This window comes from Geotrypetes seraphini, chromosome 11 (genome assembly GCF_902459505.1).
Source record: "Geotrypetes seraphini chromosome 11, aGeoSer1.1, whole genome shotgun sequence".
Taxonomy (NCBI): domain Eukaryota; kingdom Metazoa; phylum Chordata; class Amphibia; order Gymnophiona; family Dermophiidae; genus Geotrypetes; species Geotrypetes seraphini.
In genome coordinates, this window is record NC_047094.1 from 34,789,074 (window position 1) to 34,807,371 (window position 18,298).

The 18,298-nt window shown below is 41.8% G+C and overlaps 1 protein-coding gene across 2 annotated transcripts in view; it reads right to left on the minus strand.

Annotated features, from left to right (window-relative positions):
- PARN (poly(A)-specific ribonuclease) overlaps positions 1-18,298 on the minus strand; it is a 220,466-nt gene that overhangs the window by 71,037 nt on the left and 131,131 nt on the right. For both annotated transcript variants that reach the window (XM_033963574.1, XM_033963575.1), the window contains exon 21: positions 16,334-16,408. In XM_033963574.1, coding sequence (XP_033819465.1) covers positions 16,334-16,408 — 75 coding nt within the window. The remainder of the gene's footprint in view (positions 1-16,333; positions 16,409-18,298) is intronic.

Genomic DNA, 18,298 nt, shown 5'->3' on the forward strand with positions numbered 1-18,298 from the left:
ATTGTGCCAATATATTTTTGAGTGTATAATTTTCACGCAGGCATTATTCACACCTCAGTTCCAAGTGTGAAGCAGTCCTGACCCACAGTTTGGGAATCCCTGCTTCAGCTAATCTGCCTTTTGAGCCTTTGAAACAGGTCTCACTGAAGGATTTGTCCAGCCAGGAGAGTGACAAAGCTGCAAGCCTTTTCCTGCAGGATCCATCTCTGATGGAAACATCCAGATGATAAAGGATGGTGCCTTTCCTTCCAAAGATTGTTTCTCCCTTTCACCTGAATCAAGTGGTCTCACTTTCAGCATTCTTGTGTGTGAAAACTGAGCTTTTCTTGGACCCTTCATAAATTTTATGTCCACAAGTTGGGATGTGAAATGACAAATCCCTGCTCAAAACTGAATTCCTTTTGGAAGTTAGACTTTGAGGTATTCAAGCTCCGCACAACGGGCAGGCAGACACAAATCTATGATTGCCTGCTGGATTAGGGAGTCCACAAAAGTGGGTTACGTGCTCAGTTGAAGGGCATTCCAGTCAGTTTGCAAGCTCATTCAACAAGAGCTCAATTGGCTTACTGGGTGGAAGCATTGTCAGTTCTGAGAATATCTACAAAGCAGCAAAATGGTCATCATTGCTTTCCTTTGTAAAGCATTATAAGATTGCTGTTCAGACCAGAAGAAATAGTGCCTTTGGTACATTGATCTTGCGGGGAGCCTTTGTCTTCCTCCCACCCCAAGGGATAGAGCTTTTGGTACACCCCATCAAGTCTGGGCTGATCTAGCAAGATAAGGTAAGTAAAATTTAGTCTCACCAGATAATTTACTTGCCTTGATTCTAGCTAGAATAGGTCCAGGACCCACCCTGGAAGAAAGTGGGAAGGTGGTAATTAAGTTTTAACTGCTCTTCTACCTCACATATTCTTGGTATTCTTCTGGAATCTGCAGAGGGCTCCACAATTGGTGATGTCTTCATTTTCTATATAGGTTCCTTTGGTTACAGTTGGCTTTGGCATTAGCATATTTCAGTGTTCCAGGCTACAATACTCCATGTATTGGTGATGACCCTAAAACAGTTTAGCTTCTATGTCTCTACCTGCTGTAGGGTGACAGAACTTTAAATAAAACCTTACATGTGAAACAAAAGAATTCATAGACTTGTCTTCCACAGTTATACAAAGGCTTATTCTGGAGACATCTAATTGTGTTCAGAGATATTATGACAGTACTGGTCAAACTTCTTGGCTCTGTGAATATAATTACTATTACTACTACTACTATTTATTTCTATAGCGCTGCCAAATGTACGCAGCACTGTACATTAAACATGTAAGACAATCCCTGCTTGATAGAGCTCACAATCTATTCAAAACAGACAAATGAGACAAATAGGGGTTAGGGAATTTCTTAGAGAGGGAATGATAAGTCAAAATTACCCAATTACCCAAAAGCCACAAAATAAAAAGTTGTTCTTGCTACTTTTACTTCCTAATATTATATGCTTAATGAAACCAAAATGATATGACACATTAAAGATTCTTTCAAAATGCCAAGAAGAAAGTCTTCTGGGAAATAAAAAGGTTATTGAAGGAACAATTGTAAGAAAGTTATCTAAATCAAACATGCTGACTCAATCTGAATGTCACTCCAAATATTAAGAGAAAAAAATGAATTGCCCCATGCAGCACAAAGCTCTATATTTCATCAGTGCAGGGGGTTTCTAATTTCAAGGTTTTCACAACATTAACTGTAGTACTTCATTGCCCTATTAAGAAAAAAGTATAGATGTTTTAAATGTACTCTTATGAGTAATATGCCTGGTATGCTTCAGGCAACAGATTGCAATTAATTGATGTAAGAGCTTGTTTCACCATTATAGCTGGAATTGTATGGATTGTCTGTAACTCTTATGAGTGCTGCTGCATATACTTGATGACTTCATTAAAATAAGCAAAAAAGCAAGGAATAGCTCAACTGAACTTTTGCTAACATACATGGCATAGTATTAAGTAAACGTTTTTACAAAGAAACAAGCCATGCTTAATAAAGTAGCCTAGGAAAGTTAAGCAAGGATAATATAAAAAAACAAAATGACAAGCTGCCACTATTTCAGGAGATTCATATTCAAATCCCTTTCAAACCCTCTAGTATCACTGAAGTCTAATGCCATCCCCAAGTTTTATATAGATGTAATGTCTGATCTCTCCTCTATGTTGTCACCTCCTAAAGCTGCATATTTTGAGGTCAATGAATCGTTCCCCATTCATTTGTGCTTCTAGGATCACAAGATTAATTACAGTGTAAGTACTATATTCAGGCAGACAACTTTTTAATTTTCTACAAAGAAAGACCAATTACTCAAAATTTTGCCCTTCATGGTTAAATTCAAGTTTCAAGAGGATTTGCAACTCAGTATTGACTGCAGCTTTGACACTGGAGACCAATTCTCTACAAGTTCAGTCAAGGGGGGAAACTCCCTAACATTCTATAAAGAAAAGTTTGTTCATTAAGTATTTAAGTAGAAGATTCTCTACGATTGAAGCGGGATTTTTGGGCAACTCCACCTGAGTGCCTAAATGGTGGTGCCCAGCTCTATTTCCTCCCTTCCTGATGCTTAATTCCCCGTTCTTGTCTTACTTACTCAACTAGATACCATGTTGTCCTCCAGATTTAAACCATCTCTCAGAGTTTAAATAAGTCCCTAGCTCCCTCCCTGAGCTGACGCTAAGCCTCTCCTTTGCTGGAGATTATTTACATGCGAACCAAATAAGTCCTGCCTCCCAGCCCCAAAGGCTTCCCTTAGCCTCACCTTGAAGCCACCCCTCTGGCTCCTTCTTCTCCTACTCTGCTCATCTTTCAAAACCTCCCTCTGCTTGAAATCTCCCTCTCCTAACCTACTTGACTCCTCAAATGCCAGTAATATCTGCCCCGGCCTCAGAATCCCCACACTGATGCGCACCAGAAGTCACCCTTTAAAAAAAAAAATAAAAAACCCGAAAAGTCAACCATGCTTCTTTAAAGCCTCTGCCCCCTGCTAATCTTCCCAACCATGCCTCTGACTCCCTCATCCTAGTCCCGATACTTTATTGCAACGCCAGATCCGCATGCAACAAGATTCAAATTTTGAAGGACCTTCTCGATGATTTTGACCCTGGATTCTTGTGCATCATGGAATCACGGATTGCTAAAGACAACCTATTTACACAAAACGAACTCTGCTCCCATGGTTACCAAGGCCTCTTCTCACCCAGATCTAATTGAAAAGGAGGAGGCCTGGCACTCCTCTATAAATCTTTCTTTGATGTCCAGCTCCTTGAAAAGGGCAGCCACGCCTCACTAGAATATATGCTAGCCTCAGTCAATGATGAACTCTGCCTTCACCCACTGGGTATCTTGTTACTATACCGCCCACCTACCCCTTGGATCAATTCCTCCGATCTCATCCTCGAGACCATAACAAACGCCTTCCTTAAATTTCAAAGATTACTGATCATTGGGGATATTAATCTCTACCTTGATGACATCTCCAGTAAGGATGCAATTGAATTTAACAACTTCCTCACCTCTCTAGGTTCTCCCCCCCCCCACCTTCCTCTTCAACCCATGAAAAGGGGCACACACTAGATTTCATCAGTTTCCTCGATCTTACCGCTTACAAAACTTCAATCGATGACACTCATTGGGAACACGTCCCTTGGTCCGACCACTTCTTAGGGGCTTTCTGTCTCTCCATTTTCATGTCGCATCTTGGGGCCCCATCCCGTTCCTCCAATTCCATTACCTTCTGCAAAAAATTACAAGCGATCTGTTCTGGAACAAATTCCTCAATCATTTCTCCTCCGTTCCTAAGCTTGTAGATTCAGAAACCAATTGGCACAACTGAATCGCCCTCTCCGAATCCCCCTACCACTCCTTTACCCCACTATCCACTAAAACCATCTCCTACCCCCGTAAGGCCCCCTGGTACCTTCTACTTCACAGAGAACTGAAGCAGAAATGTCGAGTTTTGGAGCGCAAATGGAAAAAATCTAAATCCCCTACAGATAGACAGACCTGGAGGATCAATATTAAGCTCTACAATACAATATTAGAAAAAGCAAGGAAGAACTTCTACGGTGACAAGATCTCCAGATCCAACAACCAGAATAGTGCATCGTTTAACATCTGGCGCTCCTTAACCTCTAAAAACGACTCCACCTTGCTCCCCTCTTCTCCGTCAGCCGATGTTCTAGCAAAATTCTTCAATGAAAAGGTTACCACCTTAAGATGCTCCTTCCCGCCTGCAGTCTCCTAAAACTCCCTGGTGCCCACCGATTCCAACCCTACCCCAGCCAACAGATCCTGGACTGCCTTTGAGCTCATATCCGAATCGCAGGTCTTTAAACTCTGCCTCAAACTGAAAATTTGCAACTGTACCTCGGACCCATTCCCCTCCTATCTATTTGAGAAAATTCCTGCACAGGCCATCGCATCTCTTACCAAACTTATAAACTCTGCCCTACTATCGGGCCTATTCTCTTCTGAAATGGGACACATTGCTTTGACCTCACTACTGAAAAAAGCTGACCTAGACCCCTCCACACCATCCAGCTATCGTCCAATAGCAAATATCCCTCTCCTAACCAAGATGCTAGAGTCTATCATATCTACCCAACTCTCATCCTACTTAGAAAGATTCTCTATTCTCCTACCTTACCAATATGGCTTTAGAACCAACTTCAGCACCGAATCCCTATTGGCCTCATTAATCTCTAAGGTTCAACAACTTCATTCTCATAATAAGTTCGCTGTTCTTCTACAATTCGACCTTTCTGCAGTTTTTGACATTGTCCATCATGATATTCTAGTTTTCCAACTCTCCGAGATAGGCATTAACTCCACAGTTCTAGACTGGTTCTCGAAATTCTTACGTTCCCGCTCTTACGCCGTTAACATGAACGGCACCTCATCCTCCCCCTGGAAACCAACATGTGGAGTCTCGCAAGGTTCACCTCTATCTCCTATTCTTTTCAACATCTATATGTCCTCTCTGAAACTCCTCCATCTATCCCCCCTAGAAACACTTTACACTTATGCTGATGACATCCTTGTCCTCCTCAAGACCGACTCGAACCTCACTAACCTCTCTGAGAACATATCCTCATGTATAACGAACCTCCAATCCTGGGCCCTCACTGTAAAAATTAAACTGAACAAGTCCAAAATAAAACTACTTTAGCTCGGCCCAATATTAGACCAATTACCCACCTCCATCCCATTGTCCTCCGGCTCCACACTACAGCTTGAGTTCTCAAGCAAAGTTCTGGGCATCATCATGGACTCCTCACTCTCCTTCAATGACCACCTCAACTCCTTGGTAAAAAAATGCTTTTTTAGCTTTCATATGCTGAGGAAAGTGAGATCCTGCTTCCATCAAAAACACTTTGCCGTCCTTGTACAATCCATCATCCTCTCCAGAGTGGACTATTGCAACTCTATCTACTTAAGCCTAACTAAGAAAAGCCTCCATAGACTTCAGCAGATTCAGAATGCCGTGGCTAAGCTTATATTCGCAAAAAGTAAATTTGACCATGTCTCACCACTCCTGTCCAAGCTTCAATGGTTTCCAGTAATCTCCAGGGTCCACTTTAAATGTGCCTGCCTAACTGTCAAGATCCTACACGGCATCCTTCCTCCCGTTATTCCACTATCTTGGAATTCCTCAAATCCTAATTCCACCAGATCCTCACAAAAATTAAAACTATCCTTCCCTTCTATAAAAGGTATATCCCATGCAGGTAAACTAGGGACATCCCTCCCCTTTAGAATCACTGAGCTCTGGAATAACCTTAAAGCCCTGCTCCGAAATTCAAGCTCCCTCCAACTTTTCTGTAAACATCTGAAAACTTGGCTTTTCTCAAAAATGTAACACTTCCCCCCTCTCTGGTACCCTAAACCCCTCTATACTTTCTTTACACTTAATCTTATAACCCTGCATTGGAGTTCCTTTCTATCCCAGCCCTGTAAACCGTGCCGAGCTCTACGATTGCGGAGAAGGTGCGGTATACAAACCTAAGGTTTGTTAAATTTAGTTTAGTGATTTTTGGGCTCCTGCTATTAAAAAAAATCCAAAACAACCTACTATAGAACCTTGGAGGGGAATAATCAAAAGAACGTCTATTTTGGGCCTAAACCACTAGGCACCCAAAGTCAGCAGAGTCAAAAGTCCATTCCTGAAAAATATGTCCAAAATATTTTATCTTTTTTGAAAATTGTCCTAAGTATACGTACAGCCGTTTGGTCAGCCAGACCACTAAAATTGTCTATCTTTATACCCCATTCTCATCCAAAAATTTGTCCAAGTCAAAAACGCCTAGAATAAGACATGGGAGGGGCCAGCAAAGTGATGGACTGGACACCCAGACATGGCAACAGAGTATTGGGGCACCTTACAGGGCACTGCTGTGAACTTCACAAAAAGGGTGCCACATAAACATCTCACCACAACTCCCTTATAGGTCATGGTGAGCCCCCAAAACACCCCTCAAAACCTACTAGACCTACCTGTTTACAACCCCAATAGCCCTAGAATACTTAAACCACCTCTGTGCTGCTCTAACTAGGCTTTCCTATGCCAGGTGCTGATGTTCTGGAGGCAGCTACGTAAATTTTTATTCCGTTTTTTATGGCAGTGGGGGAGGGGGGGTCAGTTATCACTGGGGGAGTGTGTGTGGGTCCATACTTTGTGTCTACAGTGGTTATCTGGTCACTTTGGATACCTTCTGGGCACTTAGACCTGGTTTTACATGTCCTAAGTCACAACATACAATTTCTGTCTAGGCAGTCTTGTTAAACTTTTGGTTATACTTGCAGTACGACTAAGTCTAGCTCAGCCCATATCCTGCCCAAGTCCCGCCTTTGCCACTCCTCCTTAAATGCATTCCTGATTCTATGTACTGTAATATTCCTGAAATTGTCCAGTCTCTTAATTTGTAATCCGCTTAGAACCGCAAGGCACAAGCGGAATAGAAATCTGTAATGTAATGTAATGTAATGTAAATGCCCTTTTAACTCTGGGTGTACAGCAACACTGAAAAGGCTTAAGTTGTCTTTAGATACGTCTAAAACCCGGTTCGATTATTGGCACTTGGACATCTTGTCTTACTGATCGTCCAAGTGATGATTTAGGACAGTTTTGGAATTGCCAGCCAGTCGGTATGCCTGAAAAATGTTTAATGAATTGCGTCCTTCCTACTTTGCATGCCATTTCCCCTCATTTGAATGCACGGATCGGAATCGGATTGGAGGAGAGGTTATTGAATCGGGTCAGAGGAAAATCGGATCACAAAGGGGTCGCAAACCGATCGGAACACAATCGGTTTGCTTAGTGAATCTAGCCCATATTTCTTTAAATATAGTTAAGACTATACAATAGCAACAAATAATCAAAGGCTAAAATAAGGAGGAACATGCTATATAGTTTGGGGTGTGTTTTAATGCATGAGATCAAAAACAGAACAATCAGTACCTAAATATAAGGTAAAATTTTGTAGAATTTGTGTTTATAAATCAAGATATTTAGGAAGTTTTATAAAGGGCACAGAATTTAGTGAGCTTGTTAAGAATTAAAATTCAACAGTAAATGAACATTTTTTGAAAATTGACAAGTTGAACATTGTCAATTGATAAGCTAAATTCAAGAAGTTTAAGTATGTGTAATCCGCTTCAAGTGATTATCCAATAAGGACTGTGTGTTCCTAAAGAAGGACTATCCTTTTGTCCTCACTTTTTTCTGTTTGTTCAGAAACCTCTGCCATTAAACTAGAAAAAAAAGGATTTCCCCAAAAGATGACTCCTGTATCTGAACAGCAGTTTCATCAAATAAAGACATGAGCAGTCTTATTTTTCAGCAATGACATCACTGTTCCTGTTACAAGTGATGAATTGTATGATCTTCTTTGCTGCAGACATATATGGCTTACATCTGAAAAGTAAGCAGATGTAGATGAACTTTCCAAATACATGACATTTCTCGATATGGTGCAGAGAAAAAATTTATGAACCCTTGGAGGGGCTTTTTCGATAGGACATCTAAGTCTGAGGTTGGATGTTTAGGGCACGATGTCCACAAACCCAATAGAAAAAAATGTCCATTTTCAAAGCTGCCAGTCACTTCAAGCTCTATCGGGCCCTCCAGCTATTCCACTCCCTGAGGACTCTCCGAGTCACTCAGTCTCTCCCTGAGAACTCTTCTGGTCTCTCAGCCGCTCTCCCCGAGGACTATCCCAGTTGCTCACTCTCCCCGAGCACCTCTTTGTCACTCAAACTCACTCCACCAGGCCCTCTGCTGGTCATCAAGCTTGAGCCCCTCTCTGGTCACTCCAGGCTCTACTGGACAGGCCGCTCTAGGTCAGGTTTACTGAGGGTTAGGCCAAAGCCAGCATTCCTCTCCTCAAGGGTCGCCTAAGCTTCCAAAGGAGCTCTTGTTTTCTCTAGCTCTTTGCTCAGGAGCTGTTCTTTTCAGCGCCCTTTTCCATTCAGCAATATCATTTATAAAAATGTTAAAAAGAACAGGCCCCAAGCATCTTCACATCCCTTCTACAGTGACACCATACTTGCCTTTTTTATGAAATAGAGACTTTGTTCCAGGATTGTCACCCTCTTCTTCCTCAGTTTGGTAAGTCACTAACACGCAATATATATTCCAGGTTTTTCACTCTACAGGATCCTTGAAATCCCTGGCTGACCTTGTCAGGGAGTTACAATGGCGAGATTAAGATTGGTTCTCATATATACAGATGTCTTCTTACCTTAGATCCTTACCTCAAGATTGCCTCACTGACTGGCGCATGGAGACTCTTTCTGAGGCTTTATGCTTATCAACGCAGGTGCAGATTCCTTTGAGATATCACCATCGTCATCTTCAGGAGAGCCTGAGTGAACTGCAGTATGAGTATTATGCGAATAAATGGTCTGCAGATCTACCTTGTGTGGTCACTGACCAAATGATCAAGAGAGGATTGCATCGAATGGCCCAGATCACCCCAAAGGTACTTTTGATTGAAATGAATTATAAGTTCCTGTTACGACTCTTTAGGTCTCCATCCTATCAGTATAAAACTAAAATGTGTGCATCAGATCAATGTCTCAAATGTAAATACTCTCCAGCCACTCTTGGACATCAATTTTGGACATGTCCTATGGTGACCACTTTATGGAAGCTGGTACATCAGCTTATTGTGGAAATGCGGCATCATACTTTTGTGTTTGGTCCGGAAATGCTGTTTACTTTAGACACTCCATCTTGTTCTTCTCCTAAAAGTTTTAGAGGATTTCTGGATCGCGCTGTTTTGCTGGGAAAGAAAGTGATCTTGCACTGTTGGATCTCTTCTGATTCTCCCACTCTTGCTCATTGGCGCACGCTTATTACATTATATTAGAGATTTCTATTCTGCCATTACTAAACTAAACTAAACCTTAGGTTTGTATACCGTGCCATCTCCACAAGCGTAGAGCTTGGCATGGTTTACAGGGTTAGGTTGAAAAGGAGCTACAATTACCTTGCGGATATGGCAAGCTTATGATACGGCAAGCGTCTATGGAACGATTGTTATTGACCTCTTTGGAAACCCTACCTGGACGGGTGTTTTGTTCTTGGTGGGAGCCATTTTGGTCCACTTTAACTTCTAGGGCATGAAGTCATTTGTTAAATGTATAATCTTTCTTGGTTTATGACACACTGGAACTGAATCAATTTGGTTAATGATTGATTGCAGAGGTTGGGGGGTGGGTGGGTGGTTGGGTTAGGGAGGGTGGAGGGATGGTTGGGTGGGTATGGTGGGTTCTATTTGATTGTGTACTTTCTTGTATGGCAATTGTATCTCTTTTCTATTTGCACTGAAATTTAATAAAACACATTTTGGGAAACCCCCCCCCAAAAAAACAGGTCCAAGAACAGAACCTGGAAGCACACCACTGGTAACATCCCTTTCCTCAGAGCGATCTCCATTGATCACTAAACTCTGTCACCTTCCACTCAACCAGTTCCTGACCCAGCCCGTCACTTTGGGACCCATCCCAAGGACACTCAGTTTATTTATTTGACATCTGTGTGGAACACGTCAAAGGCTTTGCTAAAATCTAAATATACCACAAAGGTGAGTAGTGGAGTCCCTCAGGAATCGGTGCTGGGGCCAATCCTGTTTAATATGTTTGTGAGTGACATTGCTGAAGGGTTAGAAGGAAAAGTGTGCCTTTTTGCAGATGATACCAAGATTTGTAACAGAGTAGACACCGAAGAGGGAGTGGAAAATATGAAAAAGGATCTGCAAAAGTTAGAGGAATGGTCTAATGGCTGGCAACTAAAATTCAATGCAAAGAAATGCAGAGTAATGCATTTGGGGATTAATAATAGGAAGGAACCATATATGCTGGGAGGAGAGAAGGACCTTGGGGTGATTGTGTCCGAAGATCTAAAGGTGAAAAAACAGTGTGACAAGGCAGTGGCTGCTGCCAGAAGGATGCTGGGCTGTATAAAGAGAGGCATAGCCAGTAGAACGAAGAAGGTGTTGATGCCCATGTACAGGTCATTGGTAAGGCCTCACTTGGAGTATTGTGTTCAATTTTGGAGACTGTATCTGGCGAAAGACGTAAGAAGACTCGAGGCGGTCCAGAGGAGGGCGACGAAAATGATAGGAGGCTTGCGCCAGAAGACGTATGAGGAGAGTCTGGAAGCCCTGAATATGTATACCCTAGAAGATAGGAGAGACAGGGGAGATATGATTCAGATGTTCAAATACTTGAAGGGTATTAACGTAGAACAAAATCTTTTCCAGAGAAAGGAAAATGGTAAAACCAGAGGACATAATTTGAGGTTGAGGGGTGGTAGATTCAGGGGCAATGTTAGGAAATTCTACTTTACGGAGAGGGTAGTGGATGCCTGGAATGCGCTCCTGAGAGAGGTGGTGGAGAGTAAAACTGTGACTGAGTTCAAAGAAGCGTGGGATGAATACAGAGGATTTAAAATCAGAAAATAATATTAAATATTGAACTAAGGCCAGTACTGGGCAGACTTGCACGGTCTGTGTCTGTATATGGCTGTTTGGTGGAGGATGGGCTGGGGAGGGCTTCCATGGCTGGGAGGCTGTAGATGGGCTGGAGTAAGCCTTAACAGAGATTTTGGCAGTTGGAACCCAAGCACAGTACAGGGTAAAGCTTTGGATTCTTGCCCAGAAATAGCTAAGAAGAAAAAATTAAAAAATTTTACAATTAAGTACTTTTAACACACTATCTAGTCTCAACATTCTAGATTATTTTAATAATCAAACGCAGCAGGAAAGACAATTTCTTTAACAAATATAGTTGATTTAGCTAACATATTTAAGGATGCTGCCGTATTCCGAGTTTACTTAAAGTGCATCTGACAGTTTCATATGAATTTACTTGTGACAGCATTATGCAAAACGTGCCTGTTTAGATGTTGGTTCTTGCAACTGTCAGCTGCTGAAATCACCACTTGTTTGCTAATGAATCATCCTGCCATGAACTGCTATTAAGCGTTTTGAATTTCTTTCAGACAGTTAGTCCAATGACTAAGTCTGATCTACAAGTTTTCAGTCCACGGAATGCCAACACAAAGTTATTTATGTGTAAGCTTATCATACTAAGAAAGTCATAAGGTGCTAAGTATTATTGTCCAATAGTCAAAGTAGAAATCAAATTTATGAAGACCTAAAATAGAACACCCTTCCCCACAACACACAAACACATGGAGAACCCTCCTGAGTGAGGCTTAAATTGGAAATTTGTCTATTGAAAGTCATGTGCACATCCATAGTGTCCAAGTCTATCACACCCACAGAGGGGAAGAGAGAAATTCTTGAACACACAAAAAGAATTATTTAGTAACCAGTATTTTATTTATTTATTCATTTATTTAGCCCGTCCTCCCAAAGGAGCCCAGAACGGGTTACAAAAGTACATTCAGAGTATAGAAGGACAAAATTATGGAAAGACATTGTTGGCAGACATGGCTTAGAAGAAGTTGCGGCATTCATAGAAGATATTACATGGCATAGTACTTTTAATGTACGAGACCGTGGAGATAATAGCTTGGCGGCTATAAGAACTTGTAAGTAAACTTAGTTAATTGTAAAATATGGTAGTAGAAATCCTGTTACCGTGTTTCCCCGATGATAAGGCAGGGCCATCAAATAAGACAGACCCCCTTTTTTAGAAAAAATTGTAAAATAAGGCACCCCCCCCGCAAATAAGCCACCCACCGATACCTGCGCTTACCCGAATCGGGTGGTACGGTGGGTGACTCCGTGTGATCCCTCCGTCTACCGCGGGGGTCGGCAACCTGCGGCTCCAGAGCCGCATGTGGCTCTTTTCCACCTTTGCCGTGGCTCCGGTAGTGTGTCACGCAGGAATGCAACTTACAAGTCCGGCGTCGCAGCGGGAAATAGCCATGCTGAGCAGTGAGCTCAGCACGTACACAGATGAAAGCCTTGCTTGCTGATTGGTCCGGCGGCCGTGCCGTGCCGCCGGACCAATCAGCAAGCAAGGCTTTCATCTGTGTAGTGCTGAGCTCACTGCTCAGCATGGCTATTTCCCGCCGCGATGCCGGACTTGTAAGTTGCATGCCTGAAAAAGAAATCATCCTGGCCGGGGTCGGTGTCATGCTCCGGAGATCTACAGCCTTCCTATCTCCCTCTCCCTTCTACCTGCTTCCGGCCACATCCCCTGCTCCGCGGCTCTCTTTGGCAACTCAGCAGCAGCGATCGACACAAGCTTCTGACGTCGGGGCCTACCCTCTACGAGTCCCGCTTGTTTCAACTTCCTTTTTCCACAATGGTGGGACTCGTAGAGGGAAGGCCTCGATGTCGGCAGCTTGTCTTGATCACCGCTGCTGACGAGTTGCTGAAGAGAGCCGCGGAGCAGGGGGATGTTGCCAGGTGCAGGTAGAAGGGAGAGGGCCAGATGCAGGACTCGTGGGTGAGGGAGGAGAAGAGAGAGGGGAGGGAAACAAAAGGAAATATTTCATACTGGGCTGGGCCGGAGTGGAGGGAGGGTGGAAAGACATTGAAAGGGTAAATAAGGCATCCCCCTGAAAATAAGCCCTAGAGCATATTTTGGCCTTCCAAAAAAAATAAGACAGTGTCTTACCATCGGGGAAACACGGTAGTACTTTAAAGTTATGAAATAGTGGGTGGTCTCCCTGAGTCTTTCTTGACGGAAAGACCTAGAGTCTCCCAGCTTGGATTTAATAGGGTAGAAATACACTCTTAATAAATTGCTTTTATATCTTTTCTGTTTTAGAATAACTGTTTAACAAATGCTGTCCTGAAGAAGCTCTCAATACGTAGATGAGAGCGAAACGGAGATCTTCCGTCGGGAGGAAAGCAAGGCAATATACTACACCCGAGCTAAGTATTATACAACATAAGTTAATTACTATATAATATCACGGTATATTAAGCAATAACCAAATATATACACTGCTCATAGAGAAAATAAGACGTTTATCAATGATAGCCCTTTTATAAGCCTAGTAAATATGACTTGCTCTGGTAGCTGGCTTTGGGCACGAGATATATAGTCTTCATCTCTATTTATGAGCACGTTGGGGTCTTTTTGATCTTTGTTGGCCTTTTTTCAAGGGTCTTGAGTAGTTATACTGGTGATTGGATTTGATAGTACAGATTTAGGACAGCATTCACTGTACTAACAGAACAGAACATAATTGTACTAAAGTTTTAGTTTTGTAAGTGAGTACATGATTGGTGTTGGCAGTTTAAGTCCCATGAGTAGCGTCGGTCATTATGAAGCTCATGAGTAGTGCTTGGACGGAGCTGGATTTGAGAAGAGGATGTGTTTGCGGGCTGTTTCAGTTTTGAGTGAATGACTAGGTGGTAGTGTGAGCCATCTCTCTGTTTGAGATCTTAGTGATCTGTTTGGGACGTGAATTTGTAGTTTTGATGTCATGTAGTTCGGTGTAAGCTTTAGAAGGTCTTGAAAGCTAGGACCAAGGTTTTAAAGGCGCAGCATTTTTGGAAAGGTAACCAATGCATTGATGTTAGTTCTGGGGTGACGGTCTCGGAAGCCTAGGTTTTTTAGGAGACGAATGGCTGCATTTTGTTCACCTTGGAGGCAGGAGAGGGTTTTTGTGGGTAAGCCCACTAGTAGTGCGTTGCAATAGTCTAAGCATGTAGTAGTTGGGCAAAATCGGTTTTTGAAAAGTAAGGACGGATGCACTTCAGTTGACAGGGTAGTAAAAGGATGACAACACTAAGTTTGATACGTGATTTGAGAGTGATAGATTTGAGTCCAGGATCACTCCTAGGCTGCGGACGTTATCTTTAGCTGTAAGTGTGTCATTTCCCCAGGAAAAGGATAGGCGGGGGTATGTGCAGGTGTCTTTGTGTATCCAGAGTTCAGTCTTTGAGGCATTAAGTTGTAGTTTATTTGCAGTCATCCAGTTCTTTATTTTAGTTGGGCAGCTATGGAGTTTTATGATTTGTGCGTCTTGGTGTTGGCCTAAGGGAAGGTAGAGCTGTATATTGTCTGCGAATGAGTGGATTTTGATTTGGTATTTTGCTGCAATTTCGAGTACTGGTCTGACATAGAGGTTGAAGAGGAGTAGGGATAACAATGCACCTTGGGGCACTCCGTAGTGGAATGGTTTTGGCTCTGATAGAGAGTGTCCTAATAGTACTCTCTGTGATCTTTCATTAAGGAAGGAGGAGAGCCAAGCTAGTGCAATATCGTTGATTCCAATATATTGTAGTCTGGATAGAAGAAGTGAATGATCAATAGTGTCAAAGGCGGCACTTAGGTCTAATAGTACCAATAATGCATCTTTCCCCTCATTTAGAATTTTCCAGCAGTCATCTACTATGTCTAGTAGTACGGTTTCTGTGTTGTTTCCTAAATCCTGATTGGAAGATGGAGAGACTGGCATTTGTTTCTATGAAGTCTCTTAGCTGTGTATTATCTTTTCAAATATTTTTGAGATAAAAGGAAGGTTTGAGACTGGTCTATAGCTGCTTGGATTTTCCAGGTCCATGGTGGATTTTTTTAGAACTGGTCTCACTACAGCAGATTTCCAACATTTGTGGTATTATGCCTGATTTTAGGTACTTGTTTAGTAAGGGTAGGATGGAGGACAAGAAGACTTCGTTGGTAGCTAGAAGTGTTGTGAATGGGCATGGGTCTAAGATCGAGGTTGTGGGACATAGGGAATCTACTGAATTTTTCAGATCATCTATGGAAACTGGTTTGAAGCTGTTTAGGGTTTCTCTCTTTGTTAGGTTGTCCTGTTGTGAAAATGTTGGGCTGTTTGGCAGAGCTTTGGCCTCCACATCCAGGGTGTCTGGACAGGTACCTGGAGGACAAAGGGATTGAGGGGTACAGATAGGAGTAGAGGTAAGGTTATAGGGACAGGATTATTAGAGTTAAATTATAAAATTAGTCAGAGACCACTGTTCAGGCAGTGGGCCTGATGGGCCGCCGCGGGAGCAGACCGCTGGGCGAGATGGACCTCTGGTCTGCCTCAGTGGAGGCAACTTCTTATGTTCTTATGTTGTTGTGGAAGAAAGTAGAGGGATTCACTGTCTAAGTTTGTTTGTTGGTCCTGAGGTGGTCCTTGGGAGGAGAAGAACAAGTTTTTTCGACAACGAGAAGATGGCCTTTAATCTACATGGGAACTTAGATATTAGGTTAGTGAAATTTTCCTTTTTGCTTTTGAGTATCGCTAGTTTTTATTCTTTCAGAAGGCTTTTCCAGGTGGATTTGTCTTCAGTGCTGTGTTCTGCACTAAATTCTTTCTTCTTTCCTAACGTTCCTTTTTAGTCCTCTCAGACTTTCTGTGGATCTTGCATTTGTTTTGGCATCTTTGGCTTTTGCTAATTTCTCAGAGTGATTTTATGCCAGTTATATACAAAATGAAACATGAGTTAAGTCTCCTCATTTAACACAGCTTAATTTCTGTTTTTATGAAAAAATACTTACATACAATGTTACAAAAATTTTTTTAACTACCTGCATTGGGAAAATATTAATGCTACGTAGTATAATGCTAAAGCTGCATGAATAAAGTTAAATCTAATGTGTCAATTACATTCCGGGGAGGAAATCTGTTTGGGAGCACCCCAACCAACCAAATTCTTTCCTCTCATATATAAACCATCATTTATCATGTAACTGTGTACACGGTAAATTAATTTTGAAACAATCCAGGATTGGGAGAAGCAAAGAAACCTGGTCCATAGCTCAAACTTGCATGGATGGTCAAAACGCTGCTTCTTCTGTGATCTGATCTCAAAATTTATCATTCAGTAATTTGCCTCAGTGTGTTTACACTTACCTATTTGAACTTGTTCAGGCTGGCTAAGTGAGACAAAAGCTGATGTATCATCAATCCAGGACACTTGAATGTTACCTTAGAGGAAGAAAAATGAGAGTTCAACAAGAGCTATAGCACTGCATAAGTCTGTCATTTTTACACAGGCCTTTGTTGCCAATAAGATTGAGAGACTGAACTGATTGATGTGGGAACAGTACAAGGCACAAACTCACACAACAGCGACCTTTCCCCAACCACTGAAATTTTCAAAAATTAAAAACTGGAGATGTTCCAGAGTCATAGCTGCTAAAGAAGTTAATTTGTCAATTAAAAGTTGCTATATATGCAGACCAACACTGTTTAGAATACAGTTCAGTATGTTATTTTTAAAACAGCTTGCTAGATCTGCAAGAATGCTTAGCTATAAAAACCTAACCTCAGTGCCTGTACAAATTGTGTAGTACAGTGGTCTTTGCTAATTTTTAAGTGAGAGCCATTTTGTCCTAACAGGGGCCATGACACTAATAATGCTTCATGACATTCATTCTTACCGGAACACCTGGCCTTGGTCACACATACAGAACTCAGATAAACCCTGTGCAAATATAGGACCACAGATTAAAAGTCCTAATATACACAAACAAAACTCTAAGATGCCGGACTCTGCATGCAATACAACACCAGAGAAACATACAAACATAAAACATGATGGCAGATACAGGCCAAATGGCCCATCTAGTTTGCCCACCCATAGTAACCATTATCTCTTTCTCTCTCCAAGAGATTTCACGTGCCTATCCCAGGCCCTCTTGAAGTCAGACATAGTCTCTGTCTCCACCATTTCTTCCGGAAGACTGTTCCACTCAACTAACACCCTTTCTGTAAAAAAGTATTTCCTTGGATTACTCCAGAGCCTATCACTTCTTAATTTCATCCTATGCCCTCTCATTCCAGAACTTTCCTTTCAAATGAAAGAGACGACTCATGCGCATTTACATCACTTAGGTATTTAAACGTCTCTATCATATCTCCCCTCTATCACCTTTCCTCCAAAGTATTACAGATTGAGATCTTTAAGTCTGTCCCCTTACGCCTTATGACACTTTTCTTCCCGAACAGTGCAAAATATAGACAACAGATATAAATTCTTAAAACTGACACATTTCAATCACTAAATTGAAAATATAATCACGTTTCCTACATCTCTGTGTACTCCCTCTCTTCCCCTCTCCTATGGTATGACACCTGTCTTCCCCCTTTCTCCTATGGTCTAGGATCTTTATCCTCTCCTTCCCACAGTCTTACATCTCTCTCCCCTTCCTACCTCCTTAGTAGTCTGGCAAAGCTCTGTCTTTCCCTTCCCACTGCCTTAGTCTGGAATCTCTGTCTCCTGTTTCCTTTCTCTGGTCTGGCATCTCTCTCTTCTTCTCCCCCTTTCCCCATCCAATGGTCTGACATCTCTCTTCTTCCCTTCACACATCCCTCTCCCATGGTCTGGCATTGCTATCTGCCCCTTCAAGTTTTATTAAAATTTAATTTGATCGCTTATCACATATTTCTAAGCAAAGTACAAGATAATTTTTTTTTAAAACAAAAAGAGTTATACAACTTAAAAATTATTCTCACTTAACTATTTTAGACAATACAAGTACATATACTAACTGGTACATAAGGGCAGTGGGGGTAGAACTACAATTTGTTTAAAGAAAAGAGAAAGGTAACATATATGGGAAGCATAATAAGGATAGGGGAGGAAAAATGTAAAGAAAGAAATAGAGAATTTTAAAAAAAATTTTAGGAGTTATAGATTGAAGGCATCTATAAACAGAAAGCTTTTCAGGGAACTTTTAAAACGCGTTAAGTTTTTTTCCTCTCTGAAATATGTTGGCATTGCGTTCCACAGCCTAGGTGCATTCACAGAAAAGGTATCTAGTCTTCGGGTTCCTATTATTTTCATTGACTTCCCTTCTGTTTCTTCCCCTAGAG